Here is an 18,562-nt window from a genome sequence, read left to right as displayed (position 1 = left end):
CATCTGAACTTGTCACAGGTCAATACGAACCGATTAGGTAGCATTCACATTCCAACACAATGATTTTACTGTATAATTAATCCATTATGAAGATATTTTTTATACTTCCCTTTTTATTTTAAAAATATCAACTTATTACACTTAAGTAATCATATATATTTTTTAGATTTTAATGAGCCTTTTAGGACGCCCCAGGTTACTTTTTATTTTTTGCCAGCCTTTTTGAGGATTTTGGGTACCCGTAGCAGCAAGATGGAGGACAATTATGTCAACTCCCTTCAGGAAAGGCTCATTCTGTGTAAAATACATCTTTGTTTATCGACCTTTGGCTATTTTAAATGCATATGCATAAAATAGTTAATGTATTTTATTATTATTACTTAATTCAATGTTTTTTAACGAAAGAAGTGTTTTCCACCTATAGGGGGTGCTAAATAATACACACAGTCCCTTTAAACAACACAAGAAAATTAAAATTGGTTTTGCAGTGAGTTTCAATCAGTTTATGGAAACCACAATAAATTCCCGAGGTATCATTAAGTAACCAGGCTGTCTTAAACGTTGACCTATATTAAAAACACCGAGTTAGCAAATGCCAAAGGTATACAAAATTGTTCCAAATTATATTACATTGGCGTTAAAATCACGAAAGCAGTTGAGGATTACATGAAATCTTGCTGTGATTGAAATGATAAACGTACAATCCAACCCGGCGGCGTTCCATCAAATACGCACCGCGTGATGGGGGCGTGTTTTTCGTGCACTTGACTCAACTGCGACCCAAAAAGAGACAACCCGGACTTCGAAAAATAATAAAACAATAAAGACACTATCCCTAAATAATAAAAATAAAGACAATATCCCTTAGGTCTGAATTGACTTTAATGTGACCCTTTAATCATCTAACGGTAGATTTTCCTCAACAGTGGCGTGCGGTTGCGTCACTCCCAACACCATAAAGAATCGTTTAGCTATCTTTTACATCTGCATTTATTTATAAATATTTTTACGCATAAGAAATGATTAAATCTCAAATACAATTATAACACCGCCACTGCCGTCTGCTCATTTGCCACACTTTAGCTTGTGAACGTGTGTGTTTCACAATTGACTGCCATGGCGATTTTTTAACTGTTCCTTGTTTCCTTATATGGCGATAAGCGTCGTGAGGCCACGCCCCCGCAGCGCGCCCGAAGCGAAGCGCGTGCATGAACTAACGTTCACTTCCAAATAAGGAAGTGAGTTCAACCAAAACCCGCAAGGGGACGAAGACGCGAAAGGATAGAGAGAAAGAGAGAGAAAAAGGAGCTCTTTTGATCATGGCTATATGAGCGCCTCACCTCCTAGTTCAAACATGGCGACATGTTAGTTATTTAATAAATATATTTGTGTACACAAATCATTAGCCAAAGGCAACCATCTTGCATCTGTTCGCATCCTGCAGCTAATGTTATTGCACTATTGTCACGTTGCGCTATTTTTTATTGCACTTTTATTATAACTTGGGCCATTCTCTAAGTACTACGTTGTAAATATCCGTGTCTATTAACCTGACAGTCTTTTATCTTATTTTTCTCTTTAAAGTCTTTATTACCAGTCTACCGCATTGTTTCAACAAATGTATATCAATGACAATAAAGACGATTCTATTCTATTTGATGACAAAAAATTGTGGCAACAATAACCTCAAGCGTTTATTTCAGTGTTAAGTAAAATAACAATAATAAAAAACCTGGGTCTAACAGTTATACAAATAATTAAATATTACCCCATGCCGCTCTTTAGTTCACTCGTGATCTGTATATTAACAATATAAATATTAAAACTTGCTAAGCTATTACCCCATACACTGTTTTGGATTTAATACAATATTAAAAGACAAGAAAACAGTTTGAGATAACATGTGAAACTCAAGTAATAAAAACTATTCTCATTCCGAGGCTATTACAGTATTGATTGCACACTTAACACAAAATGCCTTCTTTAATATTGTGTACCTTTTTGATGCTATTAAATGTTATTAAAAAAACATCACATTAATCTGTCAAATAAACATCATTAAAATATATATATTTAATTTACTTGTATAAGGTATCGGTGATTTTAAGTACAAAAAATGTCCAAAATGTCACGCACCCGTGCACTTCGCTCGCGCGCGCACGTCAGCGCGTTCACGCGGTCACAGGAGCGCGCAACAGCAAGTCTTCATCATCCCCATCAGAGCTCCATTCAATTTCTGACCAGACGCTGATCACTTCAGAGCTACAACAATGGTACGTTGAAATACGCTTTACACAGTTTGACGTCTTCCAAATGAAAATAACGTGTTTTACTGAGGTTTATTTGAATGAGAGCCCCCATTCTCATTAAATGTAAAAGATGTACTTTTAGCGTCAAGACCACAGCTAGACAAGGAAGCCACTTTGATCGCGAGCCCTTTCTTCCCGCAAGTACTTTTAAAATAACCATTCATATTGGTATCTCTTTCGTGTTTTTTTAAATGAAATTTATTGTTTTGAAAGGCTTTTTCCAAACATCCACGGCCTGATATGACTGGCGCCATTTCGCCCATTTCCGTCATTGGCCCCAGATAAAAGGCTTCCTTTTTCAACAAAGCCTCATTCGCTACATCGTTCGCGTTTGTCTGGAGAAAGATGAGGCGTTTTCGGTTGCCATGGTTCTGCGGGCTCTTTGTGTAAATTCGCCGCGGGGCTCGACGATGTTTCGTGCCGGGTGGCAGGTGCAGACTCGCCGCCTGCAGCTAACTGAGCCAGCTAACGGTATTGTTAGCATGCTAAGCTAGCACCCGGACACCCACTACGGCTGCGCGAGCTCTGATTTGTTTTTTGCTTCTCTTTGTCTCGTATCTGACGCCGGCTTGACTCTTAAGTGCCATCGTAAGGATTTTCACGCAAGTCTATTGTCCAAGCTGTGTCGAAGACGCAAGGAAAGGGATGATTAGAAATTGACATTGTTGTCAAACGCTCGTTGAATGGTGCGTCGTTTCTTTTTGTAGAGGAAGCTGACGTCCACTCGTCACATGTGCTGCATTCACGGCCCCACCCTGAATTTCGTGCAAAGAGCATCCGAGTTTGTTATTAAAGTAAGCCAATCCTAACCTCGTAATGCCTTCCAAATTTATCATCCTACGGATTTGTTCTGCGTTTACGCTCTAGTGTGGTGGACATTGAAGCGATTTATCAAGCGTTATATAAGCTCGTGGTAGCAGTGAAAGCTAAAGGGCCCCCGTGTCCGGATCCTCTTTGCGCATCTTCCCTTTTTTTTGTTACGACGCAATCTGCACCGCCCTTCGTGCACGTCACACTGTTTGAGGCGACAATGATAATAGGAATGTTTCTGGACAATCTAATGCATACCCTGATAAGTGTTCAGTAATCTAATATAATAAAATTAAACTGCAATTTTTAGACAACGAAATAGAACTCAAAGTGTAGTATTAAAACATTTCATACACAATAAGGAAATTACGACTCCCCACCCAACCGAACGCTGAATACACATTCGTGTGTCGTTCAGTAGTTTTCATTGTTATTAAGAAAAAATATATAAAATGGTTCGTGTATTTTTTTTAGTTTATTTAATAAATGGTAATTGGTCACCTATCTGCTGTTGAAATTGGGCCTGCATGGTAAATATGTTTGAATGTGTAATGCACCAGCCCAATATCGTATTGTAAAGTATTTTGGAACATGGGTTTTTATCTTCTAAAAGGAGATCAGGATTCTTGGCGTCTCTTTTGTATTTAAACTTTGGAAGTACAAATTGTGTTTTTAAGCATATTTGTCACAGATAGTACTTTATCTGTATGGTTTAAAGTCAAGTCATGTTTTTTTGTATAGCCCTTGATCACAAGGAGTCTCAAAGGGCTGCACAGGGATAGTGTGTATTATTTAGCGCCTCCTATTCGTACAAAAAAAACTTTCATTCAGTAAAAAATGCATTGATTGGGGCGGCAGTGGCTCAAGAGGTAGAGCGCTTGTCTTGGGATCAAGAGATCGCAGTTCAAATCCCGGCTCCTCCGTGTTACATGTCAAAGTGTCCTTGGGTAAGATACTGAACCCCTAATGCCCCCATTAAGCAGGTTAGCGCCTTACGTGGCTGCACGGCCGCTATTGGGAAATGTGAAGCACACTGTAAAGCGCCTTGGGAAGTCTTGACTTGAAAAGCGCTGTATAAATGCAGACATTTCATTTTATTTCATTTCATTGATTTGAATGCTAGGCAAAAATACCTGAATTGTCTTACCAATGGTAATTTTTAACTGGGTGAAAAACGGTCAAGAAATGAATATTTCTTTGGTGTTTGGTTGGATTCTTTAACTACCGGGGTTGTAGGGGCACAATTTCTTTTGTGTCTTGGGCAAGTACAGCCTGGTGGTGCAATTCCCCCTACAGGCCACAGTGGAATTACTACACAAGGTCACCCATTGTCTGGCTGCTTACCACTACGCTGTGCTCTTCAGCACTGGTTTTTGTTCGCATTACACAATACAGTAGTGCCATCTAGTGGTCAAATATTACATACTGGGGCTTTACAGGGACAGTTTATATTATTTGATCTCTGGATGTCACTGTGTTGAGAAGTGGATCAAAAACAAGTGCTTCGAAGCACAAGAATACAAACTACTGACACTCAAAGTGACCAAACCATTCAATTTTCTTAATTTTTACAAGGTTTTTGGTATTTTAGTACCCTTAACAGCAAGGTGTCAGAGAATGTCAGCTTCTCCTAGATGAGGGTTATGATATGTAACTTACATCAGATTTTTTTGACAAATGTGTGTGAAATGTGTGTTTGCATGATAATACAAGGATTTTTGCTTTATATTAAAATCTCATCTCATTAGCCGTACCGCTTATCCTCATTAGGGTCGCGGGCGGGGCTGGAACCCATCCCAGCCATCTCCGGGCAGTGGGCAGGGGAAACCCTGAACTGGTTGCCAGCCAATCGCAGGGCACACAGGGACAGACAACTCATTCGCTCATTCACACCTAGGGACAATTTGGACCGGCCAATTCACCTGAAATGCATGTTTTTGGAACGTGGGAGGAAACCGGAGTGCCCGGAGGAAACCCACGCAAGCACGGGGAGAACATACAAACTCCGCACAGGAAGTCTGGAGCTGGATTTGAACCCACGACAGGTTCCCATGACATGAACTGTGCCGCACAAGCGCTAACCACAGCGCCGCCGTGCTGCCTATATTAAAATCAATATTTTCAAAAGTTTTTTATTTATTTATTTTTTACCACTAGGCAGTGCAAAATAATGCATGTTGTCCTTTAAGTAAAGAAAGTCTAGTACTGTACAGCGTAAGAAAAATGAGCCATCAGTATTTTGTTGCGTCACAATATGACCAAGAAGACCAGATGTTTTTGTGCGATAGCTATCAAGTCTGTCATTTATTTTCCAATTGCGTGCTAAACTGTTGTTGAGCATATGTTTTTATGCATACACAATGTTTACGTAGAGTATATTTTCTGAGCAATTAATGGACTGACTAGTTCTTGTCAATGCTGATCTTAGAAAAAATCGTCAGCACTTTCGCTACAGATTTCTGCAATAAGCACCATTTGTTCTTCAGTGTCTTCTGTACATATTACTTGTGTGAATGTACTCGACACTTTACTAATTATCACGTACAAATATTGAACTGTAGCTGCCAATCGCTATCTGATTAGTGATTGTAATGTCAGTATATTTTCCATGTCGTCTTACAGGGAATTGGAAAATAGGAACTTTGAAATCATGTTCATTTGAGTATGACCTGCAGTGAAGAGTGTAAAGGAATTGGTCAAGTACAGAATATTAACAAATGATTTTTTTCTTTGACCAAAAAAACCTAGTCCAGCAATTGAGCCTGTTTCAAAGTGACAAATATGTGAACACGACATGATGGTTAAATGGGTTGTGGTATTAATCTTCGAATAGTTAATCATAATGCGTCAGCATTTATTTTCAGCACAGAAGCTCCCATTCATAATTCAGTGCACAAAGTGTGATGTAGGACCTTTTACATTCCCCCCCACTGGAGTGCAAAACAAGTATTGTTGACAGTGAATAATAGTTAATGAATTAATGTAAGCCTAGATTGTTTTTTTTTTACTTGTTAATCTTGGATCTTGCTAACTTAAAGGTCTAGCGTAAAGCTTCTTGATCAGTTATTTTATCTGAAAACTATTTGGACCTTGTCCTTTTTAATAGAGCACCTCCAAGACTGATAAGATTAGAGACTTGAATTTACTGCTCTCTTTTGGTGCCATCCAATTGCGGTGGCAATAAAAACATAAAATGGGCAGGTGACGTATGGTCATAAATGTTTGCGATCAAAATTTATGTGTAAATAGTTTGAGTTGAATGTCAATGAATAGACAAGTTTGAAATTGTCCTATGAATTGAGGGAATGATTTGCTTTAAAAATACTATTTGCACTTTCCCACACGTTGTTTTGTGGTGGAGCTGATCAGGGCAAATGGTTTGCATCTAAATTTTCAATCTTCCCACATTTGATGAGTGAAAACGGTATGTGTTCCAGCCACTCTGAGGAGATAACAGGATTGACACTCACATTTTTAACTTTCTTGTACTCATATGGCCAAAGCAGCTACTGCTGCTTGCAACTAACTATTGCTTTAATTATTTATGAATCTATCAAATTTATTTATGAATACGATATTTGAAAAACACGTTTTTGATTTCAGTCTTTATTTAAGTAGTGACGTTTTTGACAGAAAATAATGACGCCCAAAACAAGCTATTTTAAAAAATCCAAGTGTTTGTCAAATGGCTAAAAAATAAAAAATCCATAAAAGTGTATGCTCAGGCTTGGGAGGGTTACTTTAAAAATGTAATCCGATACAGTTACTCATTCATCTCATCTCATTCGCTGCACCGCTTATCCTCAGTAGGGTCGCGGGGGTGCTGGAGCCCATCCCAGCAATCATCGGGCAGTGGGCAGGGGACATCCTGAACTGGTTGCCAGCCAATCGCAGGGCACACGGGGACAGACAACTCACCTGAAATGCATGTCTTTGGAATGTGGGAGGAAACCGGAGTGCCCGGAGGAAACCCACGCAAGCACGGGGAGAACATACAAACTCCACACAGTAAGGCCGGGAGCTGGATTTGAACCCACGCAGAAGGTTCCCACGACCTCAGAACTGTGCCGCACACGCGCTAACCACTGCGCCGCCGTGCTGCCCTAGTTACTCATTATCTGTTGAAAAATGTAACCCGATCCGAATACTATATTGCAGTAATGTAACTCGATTTCTTTTGATTGCTTTTGTATTACTCTACTACCGTATATGCTATTAAAAGACAAAATAAACATGTTAAAAGTAGACACTAGCGTTTATTGACTCATATTTCAATGCACATGAATATACACGCTCCCGTTTTAAGTTATGGTTTCCGGTAAAAAATACTCCCAATTTCCTCATGACCTGAAAGCGGCGGCACTCAGTCAACGTCCCTTTTGTTATTTACAGTCGCAGTGTCGGAAATGGGAAGGGTGGCCAAAGGGCTACTGCCACCATCGAGTAAAAAGGTGATTTTTAAATTTTTTTAATTTTGGTACGAATTGATTTTATACTGCGGTCAACATTATTTGCGGGCCAATTATTAATTTTATGACAGAGGCCAGTAAAATATGATCATCTATCTGGCCCGCGGGCTGGACTTTGGACATGCCTGTTGTACAGCATGTCTCTGACTTCTCGTTTGTCAACCGAATATAACTGAAGCATTTCAGTAGCAAAGTAACGTGTAAAACATTTTTTTCGCGAGCCTCTTGTTTTTATGTTGTGACTCTCATGTAAACACCACGTACATCCAATTGACAACCCCCAGTTTGTTTGCCATTCTTCCTTTGCCAACTCGCTCGACTCCAGATGCTGCTTGAGATTTGTTGTTCGCTTCTTTCACTAGCACCTTTTTGAAACTGAAGGGCTTACCGCTGTTGCTAGGTATAAACTGAAAATGTGTCAAAAAAAACTGAAGTAGTGCGTGGCTTTGAAACAAAGTTGCACTGCAAGGATGAACACATGAAAGTGCTGATAATCGTCTGTGTTGTGTGCGTTGCTGTTAATTCCTCGACACTTCAGTCAAGGGGTGGTCACAAAGAGGGCTAAAAAGAAAAGTTAATCGCAAATGGGAAAAAATTTCGCAATTAGACGAATGTCATATTCGATAACTACAAATTACAACTAGACACTCATAGTTACTAAATGTCGCTGAACGCATTACTAGGGATGACACACGTAAACGGCCTCACAAAACTGCAGGCTCATGCCAATTCAACAAAATAAGAGCTACAGTGAAGGAGAAAAAAAACAGACTAAATGAGAAGTGTTTTTACCTGCAACGCCGTGTATGACTTGACAGTTTGTGCAATTTGCGCAACGAATTCAAACTTTACGATGACGCAGGCGCCTCATCTCTTTGCCTCTTGCTTGTCAGTGATTTAAATTATGATAAAGACGATTAGCAAATTTTTTGCATTATGCACTTGTGAATATAGTTTCAAATAACACTGTAATCCTGCAAAGTAATCCCTATTTTAACTTGATGTACCTGTAATTTGATTAAGGTGTATTTCGGCATCTAAAAAGTGCTATATAAATGCATTTGGATTTGGCTGATGACCTCGTTTATTAATATGCGGTCTCAAAAACTGTTTGCTGAATCCTAGGGAACTACAAGTGTCCACTCTTATTTGCATTGAATAAACATTCTGAGACTTGGATGAATTGGTGATTACATTCATTGCCAACCCCTTTAGTAATACATTTTGATAGATTCTATCAATTTGTTGTTGCAGCCCTAAAAGCGGCGCCATTTTACGTTAGCGCCCCAACCTGATACAGTCGCAGCACATGAAGAGATGATGGTTGGTTTGCAGTTTGCTGAAACGATAAAGAAGTGTGCTTGCATTTTAAGAATGAAAATGGGTCAAGTTTGAAATGTCAAATTGTCAGTTCTTATCTGACACTTCTGAATGCCTGAGTTCCTTCCTGGTTAATAATTATGCATTTTGAGGCCGATCATTCCTACCTTCTTTCCCACCCTTAGCAAAAACACCGATCATGGTTTTGCTTTTCTACTTAGTTTTTTCCTGGCTTCTGACCTTGTTTCATTTTTTTTCCCCATCCGATTAAGCTCCCTTGCCGCCTTTTCCCCTTCAATGCAAGCATGTGCTCCTGTTTTGTGGCAGCATCCTCATGAGACTGCATTTTCCCTGCAATGAATTGGCTTAAGCAAAGTCAGCAGATGCATCAGCATGAGAGGACGGAACATATGTGACTCGTCAGACAGAGGCGCCATTGTGGGCTTCTTTGCGTGGCACGCCTTGGCTTAGTGTGGCTAGCATTGCCCTCTCCCTGACATCCACTGCATTCTTGGGCCAAGCAAGGTGGGGTCATTTTGTCAAATGACTCACCACATTGTTTCATTTATTGCTTGTCCTTCCACATACTTTCAATGAAGAAGAATAAACGCTATATACAAGCATTGTCTTCTTGAAAAAGTCTCCACGTGTTCAAGTTGTGGTACCTTTTTTTATTGCTTGTGTGCAACTGTCACTCATCCCTTTTTCTCCTGTTGAACCAGTAATTTGTATTATTGTTGTGTATCCAAGCTTCCAAATTGCTCAGTCATCTCACCCCCTAAAGGCTTGAGCCGTAATACAAATTTTTGTTGTTGTTGTTGTTGTTGTTGTTGTTTTTTTGTTTGTTTTTTTTCAGTTGAGCAATTGTCTTCTATGTTATGACTGACATAATACAAGGGCTGCAACTAATGACTATTTGAATAGTTAACTATTCAGTATTAAAACAATTAGTCGACTAATCGGATAATTTTTTAAAAATTTTTGAATGATTCAATTATGTGGCAAATGATAATGAACACAAGAATAGTGGGTACAATGAAAATTTCTTATTGGACACCGCATTTGTACAAAAATCAAATAAAAATGCAAAATCTAAAACTGGTTAGACACTATGCTCGTTCAGGTAAATACATTTACCAAGAAACTTTTGTCCATTTTTCAGGGACATGTAAATGAATAACAAATAAAAATCAAGTAAACCTTTATTTTATCCCTGTAAATCATGAACAGTAACATTAGCGGCAGTAGAACGGTAAAAAGAACAGAAATGGGCTATTTTGTGAAGTAGATTCTGTGATTAACCGCTAAGTCTCTAACAATTAAAGTACTTAAGATTTCTCAATTTTTTTAAATCAAGTGGTTTTATCTGACGTTTGTTCAGGCTGCACGCATCCAATTTCAAATATGTTTTGGGCACAGTCTCACATTGCGCTTAAGTTCTTTTATAGCAAAATCTACGCTTTTAAAATGTAAAACTGCATGTCATCAAAACATTTTTGGCTTGAAAGTTACTTGACTCTTACTGAGGCAGGTCAGACTCTGTTTATTCAACTGACCGATGTGCTCTCTGTTTGTGCATCACCGATTGATCACCATGATACCCAAGTCTTTTTTCTTTTGGTCATATTCTGAAATGCTCCAAAATTTAAGTTTTAGTACATGTAGTTGATGTAGATGACGCCATATTTGCATTTTTGTTACCTTTTTAAGACAGACGCTCTTGCGCAAAAGTGACTCCCAGCGCAGATTATATTCATGTGGATGCCTCTTTTGGAAAAACGGCTCGTAACAATAGTCAACAAGTAAATTAATTGTCTATTTTTATGAACAATCTTCAACTGCAATTAATCGTTACAGCCATAAATATAATTCTTTAGTCTTGCACGTTTGGCAGTAATTCGTGTCTGTGTTCAGTATTTGTACCAGTGAGTGGAAAAAGTTGTGACATCCTGCCTGAGTTGTTCCTTCCTGACTCTCCAGCACTAAGGCTGACAACAGTCGCTCATGGCCACACCTCAGCAGAGAGTCACATGCTCCCCTAGTGCTCCTGCTCGTCCTTTTTATTCCCACTCCTACTTTCTTGCGGGTTGCAGAACACTGTGGCGATTGTTTAGCTGCCAGCCATTCCAAACCTTATTTCTGTTTGCTGTCCAAAAGTACAGGGCAACTGCCAAATTTTATTAGCGCTATTGGGCAGACCAAAATGAGCCACGCGTCCAAGCCATACGACAAATTTTCCAGAATAGTCTTAAAAAAAAAAGGTTTGAGAAGGATTTTACATGATTTCCAACTCTTTATTTTTATTTATTTCTTTTTGTGCATTAAAGAGATGTTCTAAATAGTGATTGCGAGTGGTAACGATTAATGCATCTAGTTGCACGGGTCTTTAGGAACTCGCGAACATCATTATTTTATATATTTTTAAATCTTTTATCACATTACCTTCGTCTTTTGCACTGATAAGAGAAGCCCTCCAATCTCGTTGTGCTCCTGTACAATAGCAACACAGGCCATTTATTCCTAATTCCAAAACATAATAATATTGGTATAGAAAGATTTTGATTCTTTGTTTGGTCCGTAAGGCCTGTAATTAATGTTAGCAGGTGTTTTGTATTGACATGTCTGATACTGATGGAAGGCTCAGAATCCTAAATATATTTTGTATTTTAACAAAGTCTACTCTGTGTTCCTAACGTAATAGTTAAATACCAAAATAGTTGTTGGATATATTAAAACGGGTCATTTTTTTCATTTTAAATATTAAGTAAATGTTTTTTCCTTATTATTTTACTTCAATATTAACACAAACCAGCTAATGTAGTTATGCTAATATTAAAAAAAAAAAGATCCCTTAATACAGAAAATGATAGGAATTCACAATGTTGGAAATATAATAGTTTTGATAATGTAGTGAACATTGTTTGCTGCGAGATTAGACATGGCACCCCAGTATAAGCAGAATGAAAACTTGGAGACAAATGAGTTGAAAAGAATGTCAGGATAAATCGGCAAAACTATTTACAAGGTTGTGCTTGGAGACAAAGTTTTAAGTGCATCGCAATGCAATAAAACTTCCAAAGTTGATGAATACGATATAAATGCTCTTTTGTTTATACCGGGGTCTGCAACAGGCAGCAAAGGAGTGGCTTGCGGCTCTTTAGCGCTGCTGAGTGGCTGCTCGGCGCTTTTCCAAAAGTTTTTACATATTGAAAAATATTGGGGAGGAAAATGTATATTTATTTTATTATGGTTTATACAATCTTTTTACGTTTGTGCTGTAAAAATGTGTGGAATAGATATATTTTAACGAGGAGCTGGAACGAGTTCACGCACTACAAGTTGAACTGCGGTACATCGCTCCTCTGCTAAAGGGGAAGCGTTACCAGGCAGGGCAGCCTGCTGTTTTAAATGAATCGTACATAGTATAAAGGGAACTATAGTTGAGGAAAAAAGAGGATTAAACATTTCTTGGACTTAATTATTTGGATTAAACATTTCTTAGACTTAATTATTTGCATTCCTTGCCAATGCAGTTGGACTGCCTTTGTAGCGTCCTGGCTGAATGATGCTCTAACTTTCAAACGTTGCTCTACAGTAGGACTGCACGATTAACCGAAAGCGAATGATATTGCGATGCTATGAACAAAGTTCCCCAGAAGATGGTGCTGTTCTTAAGGTTGAAGCATGTCGATATGATAAACCCTCGCGCCATCGTTGTAAGGACCTTTTTCTTTTAACTTTTTATACAGCTTACATGGAATGATGAACACAACTGTGTTGGAACCAATCCAGGAAAATGTAAAACATAAAAATTGAAAATGACATCGAAATTGCAATACTGGTTTGAAAAGGCTCAATTAGTTTTTTTTCCCCCAAAATCATGCAGCCCTACTTCACAGTGTTTCCATCAAAGTCCTTATGTAGCATCTGTTTGAAAGCCTGACCATCATAATTCAGCAGGGACGCTACAGCAAAAACCTGTCCCCTTACCAAGCCAGGTGCTCACTCTTTTGTCCTTTCTAAATAGACACAATATTTCCTTTAAGTTTGCTAAACCTTGTTTGGTTGCCTGACTGACTTTTCTAATTGCCGATAAAGCCTCAGAATTGCACGATTTTGGTGAGAAACTTTCAAAAAAAGCATAGCTTTTGAAATAAAAACATCTTTGTCTACTCTGAATGAAGAGTATAACAGCCTGGCTTTAGGAATAGAATAAAATAAACTTGCTTGTATTAGAGAATACTGTTTTTGGTTTGTTACAGCCTGAATGTTTGCCTTGTAGAGAAAAGACATCAAATGAAAAAAAGAGTAATGTGGGAAATCATACTACATTTGCAGCAGAGTACCAAGTTAGACGTTTTCAAAAAAGTGCAATTGCAGCACTTCTGGAGAAATTGGATAAGTGCAAAAATAGATCTGAGAAGTGAATTGCATCTCCAAACTACACTACTGCCGCCAGTTTTGTTGTAACCCGGAAGATAATAAAGCTGAGAAAACCGTTCACAGATGGTGACTACATGAAGGAGTCATTCATCGAGATATGAGAGCTCCTAGTTGCAGTCTGGAAGAACAAAAGTGAAATAATGCAGAAAATTCAAGGCATACCCCTCTTCACTAAAACAGTAAAGGGTCATTAAATTGGGAACAACACCACTGGGCAGCAAATCAAGGACATTCAGCACCAGAATACTCAATTGCCTATGATGCTTTGTGTGATGTGATTTATTTCTTTATCGTCAAAGCAATGAAACGTACTGTAATTCAATAATATTGTAATGATGTTAAACTTGAGGAGTCATCCTACAATTGAGTAGTCATTATCCAGAGGATGGGCTGCATCAAACTTAGTAATTTGATAGTGGGATAACATAGCTAAGAAAGATACAATAGAGCACGTGCTGCATTCATCATAAGGCTTATAAAAGGTCTTTAATTTTTTTGCAGTTATTTTGGTTTATCTTTGGTCCAATATGGCTCTCTTAACATTTTTGTTGCCTATCTTTGGTCTATACAATGCCCATTTTTCAATACACCTGGTAAAATGTATATTTTTCAGTCACGCTTGTTTTAGTGTGGTGATGGCCATGAGAAAGAAACCGTCTTTGAGGCTTAATTAGCATAATGAGTGGGATTTGACAGCTCGGAATATCCAATAGAAGTCCCGCTCGACTAATTTCACATTTAGATGCAAGGGTTACATGACGCCATCTGTTCATTTTGTCAGGCCTCCGGTGTGAAAGTGACAGACGAAGTGATCGCAGTCTTCAACGATATGAAGGTGCGCAAAGCCCAAGCCAACGAGGAGGAAAAGCGGAGGAGGAAGAAGGCCATCCTCTTCTGCCTGAGCAAGGACTTGAAGAACATTGTGCTGGATGATGGCAAGGAGATCCTGCTGGGAGACTTGGGCACCACCGTGGAGGACCCCTACCAGCACTTTGTCAAAATGCTGCCGCCCGACGACTGCCGCTACGCCCTTTACGATGCCACCTATGAGACCAAAGAGACCAAGAAGGAGGACCTGGTCTTTATCTTCTGGTGAGTCTCTTCAAACGCCTCCATTCGACGACGGCACCGGTGCATGTGAGGTTCCCTCTAGTGGCTCAATTGCAAACATGTTACATTGCTACTGTTGAGGTAGTTTTGCTGGGAAACTTGTTTTTATGCTTTTCAGTCATGGTCTTGATTATCCTACATTTGATCATTGTACTATCCCATTTGTCAGTTTTTTTATGTAGCCACAGGTGGTCACTTGATTTTTTTTTCTTATTTTGAGGCTGTTCTTATTTGATTTTATGACTGCAGGGCTCCTGATGGTGCCTCCCTCAAGAGCAAGATGATTTACGCAAGCTCAAAAGATGCCATCAAAAGAAAGTTCGAAGGTCAGTACTTGAGAAGCTGCATGCCCTTGAGCTATGCTTTTCATTTAAGCATAAGTTTTTCTCAGGTGGTGTTCATTTTCATTTTGGTTTCTTATGATTTCACTGCAAGTGTACATTAATTGGAATTAATTTTTTTTAAATATACACAGAACTGTCTCAAGAAATGCATTACTGTGATAGTTATGTTGTCTTATTTTTTCTTCCTTAGGTCCTTGAAACAAGTACAAACGGGGCCATTACCACCCTAAACAAATTCAAAACTGAAAATGTATATCTTGCGACTTGCATGTATTTGGGAAACTAAGCACTAGTTTTGAAAAATGTTTCCTATTTATCAGACAGTCTTTTTTTTCTTTTTAAAGTGTTTATAACATGTTTACCTTAGTGTGCCATGTCCAATCTCATTGCAAACAAAGTTTCACAACAATACAATTGAATGGTTTTCTGGAGCGCAATTAAAAAAATACACACATTCCTGATTCCTAGTAACTGAACTTGAATATTACAAGTCTTTTATTGTTTTAGTGGCATACACTAACATACTACCTCAGAATATGAGAATATCATGAAAAACGTGTACAAGTAGGCTATTTTACCAAAAAATACATATATCAGTTGATAATGAACCCCGAATATTACATTTCTTTTTTTTTTTTTTAAATGTTATTACAATAAATAACTTGATCACAATATTTAATTTTTTTTAGAAGTCCTGTATACCATACAATATAATTGATTATACACGTAATCAGGGATCTGCAACTTTTAATTCTTTTTTTTTTTGAGCCTGAGGGCTACCAGTTTGAGATGCATTCTTAAAATACCAAAGTATGTTATTACCAGTTTGGAATTATTAGAAGTTGGGTTAAAATAAGCACACTCAACCACTATAACATTGTTGTTAAATACACTGATCATGTTACCGACTTCTCTTGCCAGTTTGAAATCAAATTTCCCAGAAAATCACTGTGAGCCATCACTGTTGAGACTTTTTCATAACCAGTCAGCAGGCTACGTGTTGCTCATGGCCACAGCATTGGAGATCCCTGCTCCAATCAACGTCTGGATGGAAGTGTGTGTGTGTGTGTGTGTGTTTGTGTATATATAATATATTTTATCCTGAGAGTGAAAAATCAGGATGCAATTAAGAGAAAATTATAACCCATGTTAACAAATTGCCAACATCTTACCAATTAAGTTCCTAAGGACTTTATACGTGACAAGTTTGTCATATTTGAAGTCATCTTGTTTTCTCTCCTGCTAGGTATCAAGCACGAGTGGCAGGTGAACGGTTTGGAAGACCTGAAAGACCGGCACACCCTGGCAGAAAAACTGGGCGGCAGCACAGTAGTCAGTCTGGAGGGCTGCCCTATATAAATATTGTCCCCCGTCCCCTTTGTCCCTCTCCCGAGCCCCCCTCACCCCTTTTTTTCTGGCTTCGGTGGAGGCCTTTCAGACGCATCTGTCGGGTTTAGCTGTTCGTTCCAGTGTGCTTTGGAGAAGGGCGAAAAAAACAAATGAAGAATCGGAACCAGCAGTTTGTGGGACTTTAATGGGGTGGGATATTGCGGGTGGGCCCGTGAAGGGGGTCGTTCAAATACCAGACTGTCATTCCACGCAAAGAATATGAACAAAACACGAAAAGGTGAAAATGTAAAGAACCAATTGAGTGGTTGAAGATGATAAAGATAGCTACTGATGGAGTTTTCAAATCATCCTGCTTTTTATTTCGATTCCATTGTGGGGTTTTTTTTTTGCCAAAATTGTAGTTAAGTTTTGTAACTATAGTTGATATCAGGATTAAGTGCAAGCTAATTCACATTCTGGGTTTCATGAGACGTATCAAACATTCTGCTGGGAACATTGATGTCCTTTGTAAACGTGCAAAATTCCAAAACTTGAACGGTTCGTTTTTATTTTGTTTCCTGTTCCAACACAGACGGCATTTAAAGTTCACACATTCCGCTTTTTTTCGAACCAGTATCTCCTCATAGGGAAAGACGATAATGTTGGCGTTGTGAAGGTCTTGATGAAGAGTGATGTGTAAATGATGCACCGGTGGTCTGATTTGAGACTGAATATTATTGAATGGTGTGTGTTTTGTAACGTCTCCTATCTCTAATAAAAAAAGCACTAAATTACGGACTGGCTTGTTATTTACCCAAATTGTAAAAAATTGGAAAATTACTCTTGTGTATATGTCCGTAGGTGCTGTTAGTTGACTAATCTCTCAGGAACTGTCCACTTGTGGTTCAGATCCCACCTTTGATAGAATGCACTGTGTTTAAATATGGTGAAATGACATCTGAGCCCTTTAGTGTTACCTGTGGTGTTCTGCAGGGTTCAGTACTTGGCCCCCTTCTTTTCAGCATTTACATGCTTCCATTAGGTGATATTATTCGCTAGTATAATCAGTTTCCATTGCTACGGAGATGACACTCAACTATATCTTCTGATGGAGGAATCTGCCACACTTAACTGGAAATTTAGAGGCCTGCCTCACTGAGATAAAAGAATGGGTGTCACTCAACTTCTTGCGCCTTAACTCTGAAAAGACAGAAATGTAAGTTATCGGTCCATCTAAATGCCGTAACTTGTTCTCAACAACTGCTCTGAACATTGACAAATATAGTATCACCCAGTGTGACTCAAAGAATTATGTGTCATATTTGACCCTAATCTGTCCTTTCAAACGAAAGTTATGAATATTACTAGAACAGCTTTTTTCCATCTTTGCAACATTGCTAAAATTCGCCCTATGCTGTCTCAGTCGGAAATCTCCTGGGTTTGTTACCTCCCATTTCGATTACTGTAATGCACTACTCTCCGGTCTTCCGAAGTCCAAAATCAAGAGCAGTCAGCTGGTACAAAATGCTGCAGCCAGGCTTTTAACTAAGACAAAGTTTGATCACATTACCCTGATTTTAGCTAACCTGCATTGGCTCTCTGTTAGCTTAAGATGTGATTTTAAGGTTCTGTTGGTAGTATACAAAATCATGCATGGACTTGCTCCCTCATATCTTTCAGATTTAATTTCGCCCTATGTTCCGGTCCGGAGCCTTCGCTCTGAAAGTGCTGGTCTACTAGTGATCCAAAGAGCCAAGAAAAGATCCGCAGGTTCGAGAGCGTTCTCCATTCGGGCCCCCGTCCTGTGGAAGGCTCTTCCCCCTGAGATTCGATCTGCAACCTCAGTGGAAATGTTTAAATCCAGACTTAAAACACACTTCAATAGCATATAAATAACCTATATTTTATGTTGACAATATTTGTGTACTATTTGCCCTCATGTAGGTTTTAGATGAGGGGGTGGTGTCATAGTCTGTAGTTTTCAATAGTCTGATCTGTGCAGCCCTTTGATACTGTGATTAAGGGCTATACAAATAAACTTGACTTGGTTAGTTTTGCAATCCTTTTGATAATGTTTGCTGTATTCAGGCACATTTCTGCAGTTAAAATATCTGCAGTTAAAAGACTTAACGCCCAGTGGTTAAAAATGTATTTTTTTTTTAACTTTTTTCTCACACACAATTTGACAGAGGATTGGTTTACCTATCATACAGCAACATAAACAAAAAATATATACAATTGACATTCCCATAAATAACAAAAATAATTGATAATAAAATAAATAAAAGATGAGGTGTTTAGACATCAAGTAAAATTGCTTCTTTTCTCGAATTATCTAGTTTCAGTTGAAGTCTTACGGTGATTTTTTTTTCCATAATGTATATTTAATTTGTCTCTCCATTGTTTTATGTGAGGTTGTGGTTTCTTT

General features: G+C 38.5%; 1 protein-coding gene across 2 annotated transcripts; it reads left to right on the top strand.

Moving 5' to 3' along the window:
- Positions 1 to 2,143: 2,143 nt before the first annotated feature.
- cfl1 (cofilin 1) lies at positions 2,144 to 16,928 on the top strand. 2 transcript variants are annotated; one of them, XM_088344669.1, is made up of 4 exons: positions 2,144 to 2,273; positions 14,133 to 14,443; positions 14,711 to 14,787; positions 16,052 to 16,928. In XM_088344669.1, the coding sequence occupies exons 1-4, from the start codon at positions 2,271 to 2,273 to the stop codon at positions 16,162 to 16,164; spliced, it is 504 nt and encodes a 167-aa protein (XP_088200795.1). In that variant the 5' UTR covers positions 2,144 to 2,270; the 3' UTR covers positions 16,165 to 16,928. The 2 variants fall into 2 exon arrangements, with proteins under 2 accessions (XP_088200795.1, XP_088200794.1); XM_088344668.1 differs by lacking the exon at positions 2,144 to 2,273 and adding an exon at positions 3,081 to 3,103.
- The last annotated feature ends 1,634 nt before the right edge of the window (positions 16,929 to 18,562 follow it).

The sequence above is a fragment of the Urocampus carinirostris genome, chromosome 9, assembly GCF_059441175.1.
Source record: "Urocampus carinirostris isolate Australia breed hairy pipefish chromosome 9, RoL_Ucar_1.0, whole genome shotgun sequence".
NCBI lineage: Eukaryota > Metazoa > Chordata > Actinopteri > Syngnathiformes > Syngnathidae > Urocampus > Urocampus carinirostris.
The sequence above is the reverse complement of the archived record's forward strand: the minus strand, read 5'-3'. Positions and strand labels throughout refer to the sequence as shown.

Excerpts from the sequence above, each read along its gene's own strand:
- cfl1 (XM_088344669.1), top strand. Across the intron at positions 14,444-14,710 it reads GACCTGGTCTTTATCTTCTG|GGCTCCTGATGGTGCCTCCC; the intron begins GTGAGTCTCTTC and ends TTATGACTGCAG. Across the intron at positions 14,788-16,051 it reads CATCAAAAGAAAGTTCGAAG|GTATCAAGCACGAGTGGCAG; the intron begins GTCAGTACTTGA and ends CTCTCCTGCTAG.